Source organism: Cadophora gregata, assembly GCF_030347475.1.
Source record: "Cadophora gregata isolate MNR1 chromosome Unknown scaffold_19, whole genome shotgun sequence".
NCBI lineage: Eukaryota > Fungi > Ascomycota > Leotiomycetes > Helotiales > Ploettnerulaceae > Cadophora > Cadophora gregata.
The window spans coordinates 49,891-71,185 of NW_026695942.1; the positions used below are offsets into that span (position 1 = coordinate 49,891).

The 21,295-nt window shown below is 48.8% G+C and overlaps 7 protein-coding genes across 7 annotated transcripts; 4 read left to right on the forward strand and 3 right to left on the reverse strand.

Annotated features, from left to right (window-relative positions):
- Positions 1-215: 215 nt before the first annotated feature.
- On the reverse strand, positions 216-1,575 carry ONS95_006997 (uncharacterized protein; the record flags this gene model as incomplete). Its single annotated transcript, XM_058500485.1, has 6 exons — positions 216-439; positions 487-672; positions 727-846; positions 893-1,019; positions 1,072-1,467; positions 1,516-1,575. The coding sequence occupies 6 exons, from the start codon at positions 1,573-1,575 to the stop codon at positions 216-218; spliced, it is 1,113 nt and encodes a 370-aa protein (XP_058349301.1).
- A 392-nt stretch (positions 1,576-1,967) lies between these two features.
- ONS95_006998 (uncharacterized protein) lies at positions 1,968-2,339 on the reverse strand (the record flags this gene model as incomplete). The annotated part of the gene is made up of 1 exon (XM_058500486.1): positions 1,968-2,339. The coding sequence occupies one exon, from the start codon at positions 2,337-2,339 to the stop codon at positions 1,968-1,970; it is 372 nt and encodes a 123-aa protein (XP_058349302.1).
- Positions 2,340-4,280: 1,941 nt separating this feature from the next.
- Positions 4,281-7,427, forward strand: ONS95_006999 (uncharacterized protein). The gene is made up of 3 exons (XM_058500487.1): positions 4,281-4,524; positions 4,580-6,705; positions 6,731-7,427. The coding sequence occupies exons 1-2, from the start codon at positions 4,410-4,412 to the stop codon at positions 5,908-5,910; spliced, it is 1,446 nt and encodes a 481-aa protein (XP_058349303.1). The 5' UTR covers positions 4,281-4,409; the 3' UTR covers positions 5,911-6,705; positions 6,731-7,427.
- A 1,134-nt stretch (positions 7,428-8,561) lies between these two features.
- Positions 8,562-10,363, forward strand: ONS95_007000 (uncharacterized protein; the record flags this gene model as incomplete). The annotated part of the gene is made up of 4 exons (XM_058500488.1): positions 8,562-8,721; positions 8,774-9,341; positions 9,396-9,771; positions 9,863-10,363. 4 exons carry the CDS (start codon positions 8,562-8,564, stop codon positions 10,361-10,363), a joined length of 1,605 nt encoding a protein of 534 aa, XP_058349304.1.
- A 629-nt stretch (positions 10,364-10,992) lies between these two features.
- On the forward strand, positions 10,993-13,485 carry ONS95_007001 (uncharacterized protein; the record flags this gene model as incomplete). The annotated part of the gene is made up of 3 exons (XM_058500489.1): positions 10,993-12,267; positions 12,433-13,170; positions 13,336-13,485. 3 exons carry the CDS (start codon positions 10,993-10,995, stop codon positions 13,483-13,485), a joined length of 2,163 nt encoding a protein of 720 aa, XP_058349305.1.
- A 1,189-nt stretch (positions 13,486-14,674) lies between these two features.
- ONS95_007002 (uncharacterized protein) lies at positions 14,675-16,107 on the reverse strand (the record flags this gene model as incomplete). Its single annotated transcript, XM_058500490.1, has 1 exon — positions 14,675-16,107. One exon carries the CDS (start codon positions 16,105-16,107, stop codon positions 15,514-15,516), a length of 594 nt encoding a protein of 197 aa, XP_058349306.1. The 3' UTR covers positions 14,675-15,513.
- Positions 15,638-20,112, forward strand: ONS95_007003 (uncharacterized protein). Its single transcript, XM_058500491.1, has 3 exons — positions 15,638-18,044; positions 18,114-18,825; positions 18,884-20,112. Exons 2-3 carry the CDS (start codon positions 18,177-18,179, stop codon positions 19,282-19,284), a joined length of 1,050 nt encoding a protein of 349 aa, XP_058349307.1. The 5' UTR covers positions 15,638-18,044; positions 18,114-18,176; the 3' UTR covers positions 19,285-20,112.
- Positions 20,113-21,295: the final 1,183 nt, after the last annotated feature.

Below are 21,295 nucleotides of genomic sequence, written 5' to 3' on the forward strand. Positions count from 1 at the left end.
TATATCATTGCTATGCGATAAGGATTAAGGTACTCGTACGTGTCTGGATTTTACACGGTACTACATGGGCGGCATGTGCAGTGTTCCCAAAAGTACAGATCCGACCTGTATAATAGAGCTGTAAGTCACCCTGACTAGTTCATCCTCATGCCTTCCATTGAAACACTTCAATGAGCTTTGTTATGTTAAAAATATTAAATTGCCCTTTCCGATCTCTAGTCTTGGTCCTTGAATGCGCCTATGTGGAATAACATCAAACGTGGAGGGCGTGCAAAAAGGCCGTGGGCAGTGGGCACCTTCCTAGCTGGGAACGAAGCCTCGAATGCGTCCATGAACTTCAACAACAAAGCTTCCTGGTAAGGCCGTGCGATAACTATCAGTCCAATCGGTCTACCATTGTATCCCAGACAGTCCAGAGGAACTGTCGCATGTGGGCAGCCTAGTAATCTTAGTCAACGGCGTGTGGCCAGATGATGGAAGGATTACCGAGAGCAGCTGAATATTGGCTCAAATAGCAATCTCCTGGTCCAATGATGAGATCTATACCGTACTTATTGAATGTGTCTTCAAGACTTTCGCCAACTGCTTTCATGTGATCAAGTAGCATTTTTCGTCTCTTGGCGTCGTCTCCAACGGCCAAACTTTTTACTAACAGGTCTTGGTTTGGATTCTCTAAGAAATGTCAGCCAGTTTCCCCATTCTCTGGATAATGCTGTTCAAATCTACCAGGGGGCAGCGATTTGTCGGCATGCGCGAAGTTCCACTGCACAAGCTCTTTCAGGGTTGAGATCCGGCAGTTCTGAACGGTTCCAAGAAATCTGTTCAGATCACTTTCGAAGTCCGTGACTAAGGATGTCAGAGGATGTAGGAACAATCAATTGCTTGAACTTACTCAGTGCTTCGCTGATCGAGTTCTCTCCGTCGATGTCAAAGCCATCTACGGAGCGGAGAGAGACATCAGAATGGTATGTTTTAGCGAGCGACTTAATCAAGTTGTAAGCTTCCTGCGTCTTTGAGACCTATGATGATGCTGTCAGAATCTATATCGCAGCAAAAATAAAATTTTCTTACTATCTCAACAGTAGCATCTGCTATTGGCTTGACCATAGAGTCAGAATACTTCCATGTTCTCGGATCGAGAGCTCCGATGTTGATTTCTTTCCAGCTATCGAGATATCCGACAGCAGACACATATCCGCCGTTCGGCACACTCCTAAATTCGACCATGGCAGACAATAAGTCGGCAACGTCTCTCGTGTCTTTTGCTAACGGACCGGCTGTGTCGAACCGGTGACTTATCGGAAGTATTCCGTCTCCGGGAACGAGCCCTAAAGTAGGTTTCAAAGAGTAGAGAGCAGCTCTAAGTGCAGGAGCACTCAGTGATCCATTGGTGTCGGTGCCCAATGCAGCAGGAGCCATACCAGCTCTGACCGCAACAGCGGAACCGGCGGATGAACCAGCACAGCTCTTGAGGACGTGTTAGGGCACTCAAGGGGAAGTCCAAGTTCGACTTACACTGTGTCCACGAGTTCCATCTGTAGGATCGAACCCTCCTCGAACATAAGCCTGACACATTGACCAGCAATTGAAGACCAGCCGTCATGCAAACCAACTCCCCTGTCCAGTTTAATGTCAGAGCATCGTAAATCTTGAGGCCAACAGGGATAGGTGACTCAAAGGCAAAACATGCTTACTTGCGGTTGGCCATCTCCTTTGTAAAAATTAGCATGTGTGACCGAGGCGGCTTAGAAAGCTTACAGATAATGTTGTCTTCCCGAGGATAATAGCCCCTGTCTCGATAGGTATAAAGGATATGGTCAACATCTTCTATTCTTAAGGGGGAAGTGTACACGGAAAGTATTCACCAGATCTATCACTCTTGCATTCCAAATCGAACTTGTTCCATCAAGTGCTAAAGACCCCGCAGTCGTGTTCATTCCCAATTTATGACTAGTTAGTAAGTTATCCTAACTGATGGTGAGTGTCTGATATGTATTGTTTTTGATGACAGGTACCTTGACAAGGATAGGCATTCCATGCAAAGGTCCAAGAAACTCCCCATTGGATCTTTTCACATCCATCTCTTGAGCGCGCTTCATTGCACCTGGGGCAAGGGTGTATACTGCGTTAAGATATTCATTGTAGGTATTTATGGCTCCATAGTACTCTTCCAAGATCTGCGTACTTCTGAGCCGTCTGGCGATGAGTTCATCCTGCACTTGATGGGCAGTAGCTGTCAAAACGTCGAAGGAAGGTTGCCTGCAGTGGGTGCCTCCGAAAACAGGTACCCACTCATTCAGGTTTGAACAGAAGATGAATCGAGCAGCAGTTCGCGTCATGATGATTTGATCGCCTTGTTGGAAGGTGGGTTGACATGAAGTGTTGAAGAACGTAGGCTAGCTTGTGATTGTTCCAAGAGTGTCGCTTACCAAAACAGGTGATTTTCATATTACACAACAGCGATGAGAACTGAGCGGATCGGACTCAACGCGTACCTCTATAAGATCAAACGATCAGATGCAATATAGCGCGAATGCGATTAAGTATACTAATCAGTACGCTATATCATCGAGGAATGCGACCTCTTTAGACAGGAACGACTAGAACAACTTAAATCTCATAAATGGCAGACGACCGACTAATTCTGAAGGACAGAGACCTTGTTAAAAACACCGTTAACTTTATGATCTCGACAGGCCTTTTAGGTCAAATGTCAGAAAGGAATAGTATCTGTTCGCTACTAGGCAACTAAGACTTGTTCAAGGGACGGCCGGTGAGGCAATTTGGTGATTGTATGAATAGAGCTAACTGAGGCCCTACGGGGCTTCCAGACAAAGTATGTAGTTGAGCAAAATATGCTCAATATGAAAATTTCAAGGTGCCAGATCTAGCCTTAAAAAATCAAAAGCTAGCGCGAACGAGAAAGTGAAAAAGTGTACAAGACGGTGCATAGGGAGCTAAACACTGCCGAGTGGGTGGACGTTGAGAGAAGGGTACTTATTTTGGAGAAATTTTCGAAGTCACTAAAAATGGGTATATCACAAACTGTTTCCACATATTGGTGGAACTAAACCATTTCCATCTCTATCTGGTCTGAGGAGCTGGTTCCCAGGACCGGGTGCCAGAAGACCCAGATAAACGAATTGGGTTTTATACTGAAGGATGGAATATGCATAAAAGAAGCGAGAATCCTTAAATCTGATATCTCTCGTGCTCTTCCAATCGGCGAATTTCAGAGGAGAAACGAAGTCTTCTTCTGTATTGCAGATAGTTCCAAATCGTGAAGTGTTGAGGGGGCAATTGATTATAAGTCGAAAGTCGGGATCTTGCCTCGATCTGTAGCAGATAACACAGCTGCCTCCCTATCTCCTCCCGTCTTGTCTGGACCTCGATCTTTCGTTGTGAAGCCCTGCCCTTGTAGCTTAGTTAACAGCAATTCTTCGATTATGAGCAAGTCTGGGTCGTCGTCGTGTTCGTTATTGTTTGCAAAAACAGTGCTGGTGCCTGATCAGATTCCCACAAATTAGTCACTGTTGCTACAAGCTAACGCATCTATCACATACCTCGAATTCTGGGCCTGTAACACCCGCTATTATCAGCTGCTAATGCTGTTGATGGTCGCGGGGTGCTGAGTGGTACACCACTCGTCTTGGTGTGCTGAAGCCTGTTTGATGCTATCCTGTTCCGAGGCAGATCTGCGAGGTATGGCTACGCTTTTGCACCGCAAGGGATTTGGCTCGTAGATATATTGTTTGAAAGCAAGAGTGGCCAACTTGAGCGCATGGAAGTGATTGAGATTATTCGAGGAGTTCTCCGCGGGCTGCTGGTTGGACAATTGGACTGCAAGAAGAGTGAGAGACACAGGGAAATCAATAGGTTCTTGTAAGCGTCTCGCATTGCTCCCGTAGAACTGGAATAAGCTCTGCGGCCCGCTGTCCACGCCTGCTTGCTATCTGGTCGTTTAATGTAAACAACCCAGAAGGCTGAACTGGAAAGAAATTAGCGGGCGCGCGGCCCTTAACTCGGCGAGTAAACTTGGACCTCGGCGTGTCTGATACTATACCTTGTAGTATGGAACTCCGATTCCAGATGTTAGGAGGTCGTGATAGCCTCACCTTATGCTATTACTGTATTCCACGCGCGGGGTAGGCACAACTGTGATCGGCTGCACATTTTCAGTGCAGTGAACAAGGGGTACCACGGTCATGTGACTAGCCTAGTGACATCATGACAATTGCTGAGCAATTGGAGGGAGCAATTTTTCGGGACAAAAAGAAAACATTACTATGCAACAAACTACATGAATCTAAAGCCTCGTTTTTGATCTCGATAAATCTAACTGGGGTTAGAGGCAAGTGCGAAACGACAGAACCGGCATCCTCGCTACTGTAACAAGCTAATTCAAAACAATGTGGGATCAACTCGAACCTACACCACCTCATGTGGCGTATCTTACTATCTCGATATTCCTGATTGTCTATGCGCTCCTGTCTCTATTTATTCGAAATAAACTTCATCTCTCAGGTCAGTCAGTAGTCACAGCAAATCATAAGCTTTAGTACTAACTTAATACGTACAGAGCCTCCTTTGGCAGTTCTCTATGGTATCATCTTAGGACCCAATGTCCTCAAAGTCATCGCGCCACGAGAATGGGGCATGAACGATGAAATATTACAAGAGATTACGCGAGTGATAGTCGGGATACAGTGTTTTGCAGTCGGTATAGAACTGCCCAAGTTCTACTTTAAGCGGCATGGGCTGTCGGTTCTCTATTTCCTTGGCCCTGTCATGGCATTCTCGTGGGCTATCACTGCCTTGTTCGCCTATCTGATATTCAAAACTTCGATTCCCACGGCGTTGATCATCGGAGCCTGCTTGTCGCCAACAGATCCTGTACTTGCAGCAAGTGTACTCTCCAAGTCACGGTTCAGCCAGAGGGTGCCGAAGCGACTCAAGCATTTGCTATCTGCAGAATCAGCTTCTAATGATGGGATATCTTTTCCATTCCTCTATATCGGCCTTGTTGCACTTAATTATTCCAGCACAGGAGAAGCGGTCAAAGAATGGTTTCTCATCACCGTTCTGTGGCAGTGTGTTTTCGGCATTACGATAGGTCTGATCATCGGCAACGTGGCCAACAGACTTCTCAGATTCTCCGATACAAGAGGGTACATTTCTCAGCCCTCATTCGTCGTGTTCTACCTTCTTCTCGCTATCCTCAGCATTGGAGTTGGCTCTACACTCGGAAGCGATGACTTCCTCGTAGCATTCGGCGCAGGAGTAGGATTTGCACACGACGGATGGTTCTCCAAAAAGACTAGAGAACTTCCATTTCCGACTATCATAGACCTCATGCTCAACAGCAGCATGTTCGTCTTCTTTGGCTCTATCATTCCATGGAATCGATTCGTCCCTAGCGACGTAACGCCCAACTGCGGCATCTGGCAACTGATCCTCTTCCTCGTCCTGGTCCTCCTCTTCCGCCGCATCCCAATAGTGCTCGCCATGAAACGCTTCATACCAGACATCAGAACTTACCGCGAGGCTCTCTTTTGCGGACACTTCGGTCCCATGGGTGTCGGAGCGCTATTCTTAGCCATGGAAGCAAGAGCTGAGTTGGAGAACGACTCTTCCATACCACTTGGTAAGCCCCGAAAGCTTGTTCCCCCGTACAGCGACAAAGATAAAGCGATAGAGTTACTGTGGCCAGTCATTTGCTTTGTCGTATTGGGGAGCACGTTCGTACATGGGTTGAGTACGGTGGGAATCAGTGTGATAGGGCATTTCGCGCGGGATAAGGGGGAGAGAGCGCCCCTTTTGGGGCAGGAGACTGATGCGTTGGAAGCGATGGACCATGAAGACGGAAATGGGGAGAGTGAACCAGAGGTCAGCGGCAGTGAAATCGAATAGGCGCCTGACTGTCAAGTCGAGCGATTTCGGGTTTGGATCGCATTGCGTTGTGTCGTATTGGAAACTGAGGGCATTCTAAATCAACATGATGGAGAGCAGGAACTCGTCCACGACGTCGTACCACATCTGTACAACCACCACGTTTGGGGTCTATCGGACATCAATTTCTCCTGACGCTCACTTGTACGTCTTTCCGGCACATCATTTCCTCAGCTCGTGCTGCTCGCCCCAAGTCAACATAGCGATTCGACAAAACCCCAGACGCGTAAATACCCGAATATCACAGCAACCAAGCAACCACGCAACCCTCTATCATCATCGATACAAAGCTCTCAGTCCTCCCGTCTCTGCCCGTCCCACGGAGTCAGATAGACAAACGACGGATGTATGACACCGTGGCGTATTGCATCCAACAACATAGAACACTTCCAATGGCCGTGACAAGATCAGACCGATCACTTAAAGTAGTCTCGGCAGTTTGTGCTTTGTTGCGCTGTACACGTTTAGAACACACAATGATTAGAATCAAGTTTCATTCTAAAAATGTAGGTGTGGCACCAGTAAACAAGTAAATAATGGTATAATCGATGTACGCGGTGTTGCAAAGAGTGTCTAAGGTAGAAGAACCCTCCCCAAATAGCGCCCGTATGAAATCCACATTGATGTTCCATAAGCTCGGATCATTTCCAGCTCAGCGGATGTTTCACCGGCAATAGTAAACAATGACCTGAGCAACGGCCATCATTCTCCACAACAAATGTCCATAAATAATCCACAAAAAAGATAAAAAAGAAAATTAAAAAAAAAAAAAAAATAGAACTCCATACGACAGCAGGTATTCGCTGGTGGTCACCCACCCAACTACTAATCTGCCGATCTGGTGCTTATGTATGGCAGAGCGGACGGGATGCCCAGTTCTCACCAGTCTATGGTCGTATGTGGCAGATTGACTATTGTTTGGATATAGATAGGGCTTAGAAGTTTGCCAGTAGAATTGAAATCTACTTGTGGAAAGACTTCTTGTCACATCAACATGAACCGCGGAGTGCAGATGGGTAATAATGAGCTGTCGAGGCAACTAGAGTGTTGTTCTGGAGTCGGTTCGTTCTCCTTGTCTTCCGAGGCGTAATAATCAAGGAAGGATTTGCGCGCTTGGAGGAGCTCCGTTTAGAGGACGAGATTACGCGGGAAGGAGAACTTTAAAAAATGCATTTCCGCTGGAGCTTGTAGGTTGGTTAAAGGAGTTCGACTCTAGAGTCATCCCATCTCGTTTCTGAAGCAGAGACGGTATCTTCGATTGTAATAGTGTCTTTGAGCTCCAGTCGACAGGGCTGGTAAGACTGCGTGTGAGACGATTGTAAGATCAAGAGGAGAAAAGAAGAAGTGAGTTGGGAAAAAGATACGATGCCTGCTCTTTGCTGCGCTAGTAACAGTTTTGGCTGAGATCTAGGACAGAAGCTTCGATCAATTGATATATACTACCTACTTCGTACAGTACCTACCTTATTTGATTCCACATAATATTCACGTGCATCTCACGCATGGTTCCCCTCATTCTCCGCATCACGAGGATCTTGGCTCGCTCTCTGGTTCCTGGCCCCTGGGCGCTAATCGCATGGCTAACCGCATGTTGCCCAGTGCGCCAGCCCCGCCTTCTTGAACCTCGCTTCGTCTCATGATGTCTTTCGCAAGCACCAGCACCAGCACCAGCACCAGCACCAGGCTAGGTAGGAATAGGTAATTTTACTACCTACCTCGCCTACATCACCTAGGTACATTTACTTCTTACCCAGCTAAACATGTGAAATCCCGAGCCTAGGACCGTGGACCACGCTTTACCTCCACGAATTTTAGGGCGAAGGTCGCCTCCCGGCGCCACATGGCTAAGGCTACCTACGGTTCCCTCTCCGAGCTGTCCGAGCATACTGTATATTCCATTAGTGCCCCTAATGTCTACTTCATTGGCTCGACAAGCAATGAAACAAACCTCCCAATCCCAAGTCTATCGCAAGCTTGTCGTCCAGTCAAAAGCCAAAAGTCAATGTCATACATAACTCAAGAAATCAAGAAGTCAAGATGTCAAGATGTCAAAAGCAGGGGCAGCTAGAATGCATGTGGAGTGCAGCAGGCATATCCGATCTTGCCTGCCCATACCCTGCCCTGCCCTGCCCTGCCCTGCCCTGCCCTGCCCTGCCCTGCCCTGCCCTGCCCTGCCCTGCCCTGCCCTGCCCTGCGCCTCTCTAAGTTGCGCTGCTGCCCCATGATCGACCGAATGTCGGTGCTTGACAGTTGACATGGCCCGATTTTCCACCGACCCACCCTGTTGCAGCTGTCCGTTTCTGCTTTGCGCGATGGGTACAAGTACTAGCGATGATCTCGTGTTACGGCAATTTGTGAATCTCATTTCAACGTGTGTGTGTGGTCTTGCTTATCAGGATAACATCTCCCTTCCTGGTAACATAACAAAGAGAAATACATTTCTGAAAGGAAGCACACGAGAGACGGCTTCCCTTCTGAGCTAGTTGACGGGAAGGAAAGTCTGCACATAGCTTTGTTCGAACGACATCCCATTGCTCCAAGAGGGCCTACGCGAAACCTTCACAAAACCTACACGTCAATCGCCAGGAACCGCAACAGCAATATCCCCAATAATGATTGAAGATATACTCACGCGCGTCTCGCTGAAGACGTTGATCATAGCAGTGGTCGCCATCTACTCTTTCATCAAAATCACAACATGGATCAATACAGAGCGCAAGATCCGGGCGTTAGGCGGCCATGCAAAGAAGGTCAACACGAAGTTTCCTTTGGGTGCGTAGCTTAAGGTCCTAGAATGACCATAAAATTGACCTATCAAAAACAGACCTCGACCTCATAGCAAGGGCTATCAATGCAACCATGAACCACAAGAACCTTCAAACCTGGAACCGGTGGTTCACAACCTCTACGGGGGAGAAGTGCTACACAATGGAAGCAAAGCCCGTCGGTCGTCGTCTGATCTTCACAGCCGACCCTGAGAATATCAAAGCAATCCTAGCTACGCAATTCACGGACTACGGCAAGGGCGAGCCATTCCATGAAGAATGGAAGGAGTTTCTAGGTGACAGTATCTTTACCACTGACCTCGACCAGTGGCATTCTTCCAGACAGTTGATCCGGCCGCAGTTTGTCAAGGACCGAGTGAGTGATCTGGACGTTTTTGAGACGCATGTCCAGGTCTTGCTGAGACAGATTGTCGAGGGAGGGACGCGATATGATGGGACCAGAGGGGGTGAGATTGACGTCAGCGATTTGTTCTTCAGGTACACGTTAGATGTTGCTACACATTTTTTGTTGGGACGGTCGGTTGGCAGTTTGGAGTTGCCAGAACAGGAGTTTGCGGAGGCTTTCGGAGAGGTACAAAGGGTGCAGAATATTATTGCTCGAGCTGGGTATATACCTTCTCTATCTACCCCTTTGACACAGCTCATGACTAATTGCAATAGGCCACTTAATCCGCTTGTCCCCCGCACCTCGTTTTACAAAGGCATAAAAGTCATCAACGAGTTCGTCACCCCATATATTGACCAAGCACTCAGTCTCTCGCCCGAAGAACTGGCTACGAAGACGAAATCTGAGGAGGGATATACATTTCTCCATGCTCTTGCTTCGTTCACACGTGATCGAAAAGTGCTCCGCGATCAATTGGTTGCTGTGCTGTTGGCGGGGAGAGACACGACTGCTTCCACTTTATCATGGACGTTTTATGAACTGGCGAGGCATCCTGAGATAGTGAAGAAATTGCGCGCCGAGATCGTGAGCCAAGTGGGCCTGGACAGACCACCTACCTACGCAGATTTGAAGGGGATGAAATACTTGCAGGTACGACATCTCCTTACACAGTCCAATAACTGTTCATTTTTACTTCCGAACTTATCTTACTTTCTAAGAGGCACTTGCTAACGTCCCCCAGAACGTCATGAACGAAACCCTCCGCCTCTACCCCGTTGTTCCCTTCAACGTTCGCCTCGCCCTAAAAGACACGACCCTCCCCCACGGCGGCGGCCCCGACGGTCTCTCCCCGGTCGGTATCCTGAAAGACACACCCATTGGCTACTCCACGCTCCTCATGCAGCGCCGCCCCGATCTCACACCCCCCATGCCCCATCCGACGTCCCCCTCCTCACCCCCGATCACGGTCCTGGACTACGTACCCGAGCGATGGCAAAGCTGGCAGCCAAAACCGTGGACGTATATTCCTTTCAATGGCGGCCCGAGAATCTGTATTGGTCAGCAATTTGCGTTGACGGAGATGGGGTATACGATTGTGAGGTTACTGCAGAGGTTCGAGGGTGTCGAGAACTTTATGGGGGTGGTTGATGGTGGGGACCCATGCTTAAAGGCCGAGATTGTTTTGCAGCCTGGACAGGGAGTTAGAGTTGGGTTTGTGGAAGGTGAAAAGAGAGGGCTGTGATTTGATGGGGTTTGGTGGAAGGGCGGAAAGACTTTGGATGGAGTCTTGACATGGAAGAGCAGGATTGTGTATCGAGAGAGGTCGACATTGGATGAAGTTATCTCCTCGATTGATGTTGGGAATGAATCGATGCCCGATTATGAAGTTTGATCATGGTTTGTATCATATGATACAGATTCACTGGAATATCCACATCCGAAGTATTTCAATACGAGGCTTAAAGATGGACAGCACTAGTGAATAGAACTACACAACACAGATTGACCTAAAAGCGTTGTCAAGTAGCTAAACCTATGGCTGACATATTCTTAGAGCACATGCTAGATCTTTACTTCATCCTCAGCTTACCACGTCATTTTCTCAATCCGGAACTCCAACATCGCTCACTTCACCTCACCTCATAATTCATTCTCATTCTCGATCATTAAATCGCCGCCACGCTACTCAAATTAATTTTTTGCGGTCTAACCTCGTTATTCACCGTCAACTCAACCCGCCTTCCTCTAGGAAATCGAGTATTAATCTCACTCGCCACTTCAATTTCAATCTAGTCCTTTCACTTTATTCCACATCAACCTCCAAATCTCGAGATTTCGAGATCAACAATTAATACTAAGATAGCAAAGACGATGACTTCTCAATACTATCAGCACCCTCCACAACCACCTCCCCCAGGACAAGCTCAAGCACAGGCTGGACTTGGAGATCAATCTCAACAGTCAGCTCAAGATCGAGTCATCCCTCATGTCTACGCAAGTCCCTCATTGAACGTGTTGACTTCGCCTCAGCGTCGATACTACGAAGCACTTCAACGAGCATACAGCCCACCAAGCGGACCAACTACAGGGAATGTACAGGGTATGGTTCCTGTCAATAGTCTCTCACCTCTAGTATCACCCAGCAGGCCTGCAACCAATGCTCCCACCAACGGCACCAATTCGGTTGGTACAAGCTCAATAAGCAACTTCTCCCCTCAACATCACCAGCAGTACTCTTCGTTTCACCAAGCCTCACTTCCGGTCCAGCAACCCTCACCAAGTGCGTCGAGTTCTCAAGTATCGCTCAGCAGCTATGAGACTGGCCCCAGTTCGACGAGCAGTGTCTCGCCGCAGCATCAGGGACAGTACAATCCAGAAGCACAAGTACAAGTGCAGCAAGTCAGGAAGCCGTATACATCGCCTTATAAATCTGGGGCTGGAGTGGCGTCTTCTCAGCTTTCTGTTGATAGCAATGGGTTTGGCAGTGGCTCCATGAGTAGCGTCTCGCCTCAGCATCATGGAAGGAATTATCAGCAGGGAATCCAAGGACAGCAAGTTTCGCCAGCTGCGTCAGGTCAGATGTTTGCGGTCGGTGGTAGTGGGTTGATGGGCACCACCTCGCCGCAAAATCAAGGGCAGTATTATCAGCAGGTTCAGCAAGTATTACCAGCTGCTGTCAATGGAAATACAAATGGCTATGGCACTGGTCCGGCGTTGAGCAGCATCTCACCTCAACATAGGCAGCAGCTTTATCATCAAGTCCAACAAGCATCACCAACTGCGTCCGGCCAGACGCTCGCAGTCAATGGATATAGTAGTGGGATGGGCACAAGGTCGATAGGCAGCATATCGCCGTCACGTACACAACAGTACTTGCAGCAAGCTCGACAAGCTCTCGGTCCTCCACCAGCTTTTGCATTGTCTCGTACCAATACTTCCAGTCCCCTGAATGCTTTTTCGCCTCTAAACCCAGAGCAAGGTCAATACAAAAGTCTGCACCAGCAGCCTCAAGCACAGGGTACAGGGTCGGTATTAGTTGGACAGGGATCTTTACGTGCAGGCGATGATCGTGATGTGTTTACCGACGTGAGAGCTGAAGTAGATGAGCAGGCCCAGCAGCTGTGGTATTGGATTGAGGTTGTCAAGGTATGTCTTCCAACCATTTCCTACGATGTGTCAATAATCCATCACAAAGCCCGCCCAACTTCGGACTTCATTTCCGAAGTCCAGTCCATTCCCATCGTATACGCAGCAAGATCTTCATATCCTCACCCATAGACAGTCCCAAGTAATTAACTGACCAAATCCCAGCTCTGGACCTTCCACGAAGCCCACATCTCCACCTCCTCAGCCTCCCACCTCGCAACCCTCTACATCTCCAAACTCCCACCCAACCTCCCCATCCACCACTCCGACCCGACCGCAACCGCGACCACCGCACACACCTCCATCGTCTCAACCCTCCTCTCCGAATCCCTCTCCCTCCTCCGCCACCTCACCCTCACCGTCCTCTTCCCCCTCGTCCACAAATGGACGTCTAGCCCGCAGTACCACATCCACATGTCGCAGTCTCAGTCTCTAGCCAAGTCCCTCACTTACTCGCACACGCACACGCAAACCCGCTCCCGCTCCCGCTCCCGCACAGCTCAGCTTCAGTCTCAGCCTCTACCCTCCTATCCAACCGACACGCGCTCCCACCGCCTCGCATTCTGGCGCGACAAAGCCCTCGAGCGCACCGCCTTCGCTTCCGACTTCCCCGACGGGAGCACCGACCTCAGCACGCCCCTGGAGAAGTTCACGGAAGTGCTGGAGACGATCCTGGATCGGAGATGGGTGTATGGTGGAGATGGAAATGGAGGTGCGGGGGATGGAGGGGATGGTGGGAAGATGAGTCGGGCGATGATGCGGGCGAAGATGAAGGGGTATTTTATGTGGAAGTTTGTGCTGAGTGCGGATGTGGTGTTTTTGGAGTTGGTGAGGAGGTTGGTGAGTGCAGGTGGGGGGGAGGCGTATTGTGCGGAGAGGTGGAGGGAGGTGTATTTTCCGGCTGTGAGTTTCTATCCTAACGTCCATTTTTTTTTATTTTGGATTGTGTTGTCTTTTTTGTGTTTTTGGGAGGAGGTTGGATACTTGGTGGTATGGTGTGGAGTTTGGTGTGTTTGAAGAGGTTGTTGAAGAATAATGTTTTGTTTTGCTGACTTGGTGTTTGAATAGATGATTCCGCAGCTGGCGGCTATCAACCAGGATCCTCTCATCATTCCCTATCTCGTTCGACCTGATGATTGGCCCTGCACTATGAGTATTGACGAGCATGTTTTGAATCGATGCGTAGCTGTGATTGCAGCTGGACCACGGTACCCTTAACCTTCAACTCTAGACTCAAGGTTTGGGAGGCGTTTAGGGTAGACTGGAATCATGCTGGGGATAGAACTGCATTTAGACACTAGACTCCTAATAATATAGATGATATGAGAACGTCCCAAGAGGCGTATCCACTGATTTGTTCCAATTCTTGCACGTTATCTATCTTAGTGTTGTCGTTTTGACGGAAGCCCGAGTCATTGTTGACTTCCACTTAAGATTCCCACCACTGCTCAATGACTCGAAGGCTCGCTTGACTAACTTATGTGACGGCGAAAATAGGAATCTATCGCTATAGTGACTAAGACGAGATAATGGAAGAATCTCAAAAGGAATCTAGGGGAGGTCGTCCTTAAGTATCCCCTCAACACGCACTTCGCAGTAGGTAGGTAGCCTGAAAGAACCCCCTCTACTTAAGCGAGAATCGCCAGAAAATATTCCTACACGTGATATGCAGCTTCAGTAACCCAGTTCCACCGTTGCCCCCTTTGAAGAGTATGTTTTCAGCAGTTGAGTGGCTCAGAGACTACGCTTGACAGTCAGTCTCTCTTTTTCTCGGGAGGAATGGAAACTGAAATTTTTGCATCCACACTACACTCTTGCGCAATGTGGGTGATTTTGTGAAGAGCTTGGAGGGGGAAATCTTTCTGGCCTTTGCGCGTTCATTTCAATTTTTTTTTGTTGCAATGAATAAGAAAGAAAATGAAACTGGGATGATGATGATGATGATGAAGACGAAGCATTTTTGGACGGATGGATGGGGATGGGTTTTACTGCGCGTTTCAAATGTGATCGATCCTGTGAAGATTGATCCCATCCCGCCTGTCTGTCTGTCTGATCGCCCACCCGCCCCAAAATAAAGCGATCGCGCCTTACTCTATTTATATTCTTCTTCTTCTTCTTCTTCTTCTATGGCCGAAAATTCGAAAAGTGCTTACGGCATTCGTACGTGCGGCGATTTTAGATGTAGATTCATCGGGTGTTTTCCTCGATCTGCCTTGTCGCCTAAGCTACCTAGTACCTACCTAAGGTAGGTAAGGTAGTTGAAGCATGACTCTCACGTGCCAGGCCAGGCCATTTTGAAATGGAAAGAATGAAAATGGAAGAACAGTAGGTAGGTGCAATCACGAGATGCATTACTTGAGGTAAGTAGGTATCATCGATACATTTATTTTATCTTCGTAAACCAATCGAAAGTGGTGGATTGATTCTATGTCAGTTTCTCGGAATGAATAATCTCATGGAAGAGTACAGTACCTATGGAAGACTAGCTAGTCGTCCGAGTTCATCCACTCAAAGCCTAGGTACTAAAAGAAGATAGGTAGTCAGAACCATGAATTAATTACCCGGTCATTTATATATAATTATACACAATCTCGCAAAAGATAAGTCACCAAAAGCATAACTTAGCGAGCAAACTGACAAAGTCGATTGTCTGTCTGTCTGTCTGACTCGACTCGGCTCGGCTCAGCAAGTAGCCAACAGGACGACGCATACGCTTCTACGCAGCCTATCCAGCGTACGTACAGGACTTCTAGACCCCTCCCTCTCATGTTATCCGAGTCCTGAAGGATTTAGAGTTGATCCTATCCTAAGCCAAGAGATATCAGTAGATGCCTAAATTGGTGACTGATTGATCTGTGGTGTACTCACATACATGCGAGTAATCATTAGCTTGCGATGACATCCTATCTAGGAAGGATTGCGTGAGGATGCTAAATAGTTCTCCATGTTCGAACTATGAGTGTCGAATGCGAATCTACGTCGGCTGCCCGCTGTTTGGAGTTGTTGATGGTTACTTGCGAAGGCGGATGGCGATATTTTGACTTTATGTTGTTGGTCTTTACCCGCCAGGTGCGAATCCAGATAAGCTCTTCGTTGGCCATAAAGGTAAGTACGCTGGTTGTGGATGGACTTTGTTGGTTTGGCTTCGGTTGTGTTATCCGACCGCGAGATGTCTTTCCGGCATCTACCTGACTGCTGTCGTCGGCTTCAAATCCCCCTATCCTTTAATCCCATCTCTGCTTCTGCTCAATCTTCAACTCTGAAACCATGTGTTCTCAAGTAGTTTTTGAGATACACGATCGTGGAATTTTTATCCGCAATCCTCGTCTCCGCCAACCTGATCAGATCGTCCTTCTCCACCATTCTGGTCCTCAGCATCTCAACCTCCAGCAACTTCTCCTCGTACCGCCTCTGGTAATTCTCTCCACTTCCCCTCTTCAACAGCCTGTTCTTCTCCTCCAGCTTCTCGTTCTTGTGCTCGAGTTTTGCATTGCGGTCTTCCTCTTCCACGAGCAGATCTTCCATCCTACGGACCTCTCTGACCTGCGCATCTAGCTGTGCACGCATGTTTCTACACTGGTAGTGCTCGTTGACCACGCGCTGGTGTTCGGCTCGCAAGTTCTGGAGGTGCCATTGATCTCTCTGAGCCATGCTGAGTTGGGTTTGCAGTGATGAGACTTGAGATATGAGAGATTGTTCTCTGGCTTCCGCTTCGTCAAGGAGGTCCTCGGCAGCTCTTTCTCTGTGAGATGAAGTACGACGATGGGAGGACGTTCGGCCTAGAACGAGACGTTCTCGTCCCCGGCTGTCCCTCTCAATGTAAGGGCTTCTGTTTGACATGTTGCTTGGTACGTTCCCTATTTTGATAGGTATCCTAGTCTTTTGAAGGCAAGACCAGTAACCAGTTGATAGTCGTGATAATTGGGTGTCTGCGAGATGATGTGCAGGAAGTAGTATTGGATAGGAAAGCAGGAGAATGGATCAATGAGGGAGGAGAATGTGGGTATATATGTGCGGCTGCCTGATTCTTTTTCGCGACCTTTTTCCGCGACCATCTGAGAGGAGAGCCTTGTCCCACATGATGTATCTCCCACACCATCTCGGTGAGAAGATTCTCACAAGGCTTATCATGGAGGGTTCATAGAAAAGAGCCCTACATGGGACATTCCAGAATCTACACCAACGCAGTAGTGATAGAGTGCCGCAACCTGATACTGTCTGAACAAAAAGAAGGGAACTTGCATTCTCGACCCGTGCCGCAGATGTTGTGACTGTATAGGGCAAGTATGCTTATGTCTGCTCAGCTGTCCATGGTTTCGCGGGAACTAGGAAGAGGCTCCTCCCTACGGAAACCAGCATGGCGGGATTATCCTGACTTGAATCCAATCATCTTCGCACTCGCCGAAGAGGATGATCTCGAGATGACTGGGGAACGTCCTGGCTATGCAACGGGTGATGGTTCGCCAATTGGCCTGTCAGCCTCGTGGGGTCCAACAGGCGGGGTGCACAGCCACTTGGCGCTCAGAGCTGAATGACCACTCCTGGATTTGGCGACCGAGAACCGTTAGAAATGCTGAACGGAGTGTCCCAGAAGAGCTTCTCATGTGAAATTCTTAAAACTGTATTCGCGTACTTGTGGCTGGGACAAAGTCAGGTGGGGTGTGGCGGTTTTGATGTAAATTGTGGCTTGACCAGGTCAAAGTGAACACGATGGGAGAGAGGGGATTAGCTAGATGATCCGTTGTGCAGTACGTTGAAAATCAACAAGGCTTGAGCTGTAACAGAGTTCTTGGAATAGGTGTTGTGAGATTGCTATCTCCAGGAGACGTTCGGTTGCCAAGTTTCGAGATGTGAAATCTTGGATCCGAGTCTCCAGCCCATGTCAGCAACAGCCTCAACAGTGCAGTGCAGTAGCTGCAATAAATATCCCGGAATATTGATAAGAGCTTGAAGCTTGACAAGCCGCTGTGAGCTACACTCGCCTTATGCCTGTTTGTGGGTCTGGGATTGTGGTAGCAAGCGGTGGAGCTCCTGTGGAGCAGCAGATGACTCCGCTCAAAAACGTCCATCCGCGACAATGAGCCTTTCTTCGGTGCCCAGGAGTGAAGCCTTTGCTTTCGAGCTGTCTGCAAGTTGGCTCTCTGTCCTAATGCCATCAGTCCTCGCCGAAAATATATACAATCTTCGAACTGATTCAAGGAGGTCGAAGTGGGCGCGTGTTGATCAGAGGAGGGTGAGAAGAGCTCGTGTTCGAAGGGAGATTCGATGGTCGGGATAGAGGTATATCGGGCAAGAGGAGCCTGAGCTTCTCTTTGGAGAAAGGTAGCAGGTTCCTACTTGTCTCTGGCCATGCCTACGCTTTCTTCCCTGCTCTAGAATGTTTGTGCTCGAAGATTGTGCCTTCGGTCCACAACCTTCCCTTCACCTTGATAACTTCTCCATAGTGTCCCCCCGTTCTGTCTTCGATGAATGGAGGTCCTGCAGAGAAGTGGACGTTTCATAGGAAATCCGCCTGTGGGAGTGATGGGTTTGCTGATGGTGATTTTGTCGAGCGGAAGACCGCAAGGATTAGAGACAGCTGTGTATCGTCGAACATCAGCTTGCGTGTATAATAATGACATTTCATGGAGAACTCCCAACCTTGAAGCCTGGAGCTATGGTAGAGAACCAATCTCCCCGCGTTGCGCGTAAGGTTACGCCCGGTCTGCTGGTTCGGGGCACAATTTCCCGAGCATGCTGCCTCACAGTTGGGAGCTGCCAACATCTAACACTTATAAGTATGCATACCTACTTTCGCAACTATAACTTTCAACATTGCCCACGCAGACAACGTTAATCCCACGCAGACAACGTTAATCCCACTTCTAGAACAACGATCCCGAACGAAAATAGCAAAGAACGTCCACAAGATGGCCGAAGAATCCCCCCAGTACCCCATCATCGACTCACACATCCACCTCTACCCCTCCAGCGAACTCTCCACCCTCGCCTGGTGCACACCCACCAACCCCCTCCACAGCCAACACTCCCTCTCCGAATACACCAGCGCAACCGGCTCGCCCCCTTCCCTCGAAGGCTTCATCTTCCTCGAAACAGACCGCAAGCATGATCTTGCATCTGGCGAGAAAGACGGCTCGGGCTGGGAGATGCCCCTCATGGAAGTCGAGTGGCTGAAGCGCATAGCGCAGGGTACGCCGCGCGAGGGAGAGGGCCACACAGAGGAGCAGAGGAAGTTGTGTTTGGGGATCGTGCCTTGGGCGCCGGTGCCGAGTGGGGGGGAGGTGTTGGAGAGGTATGTGGGGGAGGTGGAGAGGTGTGCGGAGGGGAGCTTTGGGAAGGTGAAGGGGTTTAGGTATTTGGTGCAGGATAAGGAGAGGGGGACTATGCTGAAGCTTGGGTTTGTGGATGGCTTGAAGTGGTTGGGGAGGAAGGGGTATGTGTTTGATTTGGGTGTGGATCAGCATAGTGGTGGGAAGTGGCAGTTGGAGGAGGCGGTGGAGATGATTGAGAAGGCTCATGAGGGTGTGTCGGAGGAGGAGAAGGTGACTTTTATTATAAGTATGTTCTATCTACATTTTAAATCAATCCAAGAAGTAGTTGCTAATGCCCACCTCAGACCATCTCTGTAAGCCTGATCTGTCAGTTTACAACCAAACAGACCCGGCATTTGTAGCATGGCGTACAGCCATGTTCCGTCTCAGCAAATGCAGCAAGACCTTCATGAAACTCAGCGGCTGTTTCTCCGAAATGCCAGAATCGCTCAAGAAGGCACCAGTAGATGAAGTTCTCCTTGCTCTTCAACCATACTTGGTGGTCATCTTAGCAACGTTTGGATCATTCCGCATCATGTTCGGCTCCGATTGGCCGGTGTGTACTGTTGGTGTGGATGATGCGTGGAAGAAATGGAGGCAGGTTGTGCAGAGATTCTGCGACCTTGCGAGTTTGAGTCAGGAGGATCAGATCATGATTTGGAGTGGAACTGCCATTAAGGCGTATGGGCTCACTGAGTTGATGTGATGTGATGGATTGCTCTAGGATGTGTCTAGATGATACAATATTGCAAATCCTCTGGAAAGCATGAGCTTCCATTCTTCTCACAACCATGAAATGTTTAACCTTGCCCTTAAACTTATGCACTTGTTGTCAGGCCTGAGCTCATGCTGAGGCATAGATATCCTATGAAGTTATTGCTAGGACTGGCTGCTCGGCTAAGCTTACAAGACACAGAAACAGCACAACCAGGACAACCAAGAGGTTGGATTTAACAAGAATTCTGGGCAATGTCCATAACCCACATAATTCTTTATAGAATTCCTTTGAGTGAATGAATTGGGATTTTCGGTTCCTGTCAATCAACGAAGGAGCTTCGAAATTTCTGTACGCATTGACTATCACCGACATCACCGACCTACCATTCCCAGCATTCCAACACCAATCTTGAAATAATCCCAGCACAGCCTCACAATCCAGAACAACGGTACTGGCGGGTCATTCTCCCTCGTCAAGTGCAACTGCAAAAGCAAACTAACCATGCTGATAAAGCTGGCTATCGAGAAGACGGAAATGGAAAGAGATGTCTCTTTCAATATAGCAAGACGTGGATGTGTAAGGTGGTACAAGAAGGTTAGAGTCTGGTCCTTGGTTAGTTACGACAGAGATGAGACGAGAGACGTACACTGGCAATACTTATCCACGCTGGGAGCAGAAGTCTGGGGTCTTCGGAGCCGCCAGATAGGTAGAGAACCCATGATGTTATGTATGCATTCATGGAGTTTATGGTGAGAAGTCGGACAAGAGTTGCTGGAGAAGTCAGGAAATATTACCAAAAGTCAAGAGTTTGTTTACCTTGAGGAGTATAGTTCAGGAGCCTAACACGTCCGTTAGCTCTAATCTCCAGAAGGAGCATGACGGGAACATACCAGCGGGACATCAGACAGTCCGTGAAGTAGAAGCTAAGCCATGCAGATGAACAGCACTTCCCCAAATCAGCTTTCTTTCTCTCAACCATCAATCATATTCTTCTCGCGACAGTATATCCTATCCACTGCTCCCCAATAAAGAAGATATTTCGTACCCAAAGCACCGCCAAAAACACCTCTGTGACCCTAAACCTCTTCTCCACACTCCAAGCCGCGTCAATCTCCTCCTTTCCTTCCACCAGCAACAACTCTCCCAGAAAAGTAAGCGCACATCTTAATCCCCACCATACCGCGGGCGCGGTGCTCAGCGCCCGGCAGAAGAGGAGGGGGAAGTGCCAATGCCTCTCCACGCCCAGCAGGACAGCAACACGCGGGTGCAGCACGGAGTTCTTGTGGTCTGGCTGGGCGGGGTGCCGGTTTGGCGGCGAGGTCGGCGCGTAATCGGGAGGTGGTGAGAGAGATCCACGAGGTGTGCTGGCGCTGGCTCGTGAGGGTCGGTGGGTAGCCAGAATGAGGGGCTGGGAGGGGATATGCTCCCGCTGCAATTGGGGGTTTCTGAGTGGAGAACCGCCGATTCGAACAGAAGACAATGGGATGATTAAAGATTGGGGAACAATGGAGGAATTGAGGGAATTGGCAGTTTTTCTTGTCCTGGGAAGTAGAGGGGGAGGTGAACTACCAGACGTTACGAGGAGCTCTCTTGCTCTGTTGACATGGAGTTGAAGCAAGGGCAAGGGGTTCCTGGAAGTAGTTGGCGGCTCGCCCCGTGCCAAGATTGGTCTCGATCGTCATGTCATCCGCCAACTCCACTTTGTTGCACTCGCCTTCATTGGTATCAGCGTCGCCAGATGTTGGTGCACAATAGTATAGAAGATCAGATTCTGGAAATATTGCTTAGGGGTTTGTCTAACCTGCGATACATACTGTGCCTTGGAAATCTATCGGATCAGGAGCAGGAGAACTAAAGTCGGAACACTTGGTGGCTCATGTACCCCACACTTCGCGTAACTGACAGGGGCTGTTGAGTTCTTCTAGCATGACATGTGAGCAAACAGAGGAAGGACTTTGTCAAGTTAAACTAATTAACACAGTGTGGTCAAGTCCAGCTG

Bases quoted from the DNA above. Each gene is read 5' to 3' on its own strand.
- ONS95_007003 (XM_058500491.1), top strand. From the start codon at position 18,177: ATGGCCGAAGAATCCCCCCAGTACCCCATCATCGACTCACACATCCAC. The intron at 18,826-18,883 runs GTATGTTCTATC...TGCCCACCTCAG, and splicing joins GAAGGTGACTTTTATTATAA to ACCATCTCTGTAAGCCTGAT.
- ONS95_006999 (XM_058500487.1), top strand. From the start codon at position 4,410: ATGTGGGATCAACTCGAACCTACACCACCTCATGTGGCGTATCTTACT. The intron at 4,525-4,579 runs GTCAGTCAGTAG...TAATACGTACAG, and splicing joins AAATAAACTTCATCTCTCAG to AGCCTCCTTTGGCAGTTCTC.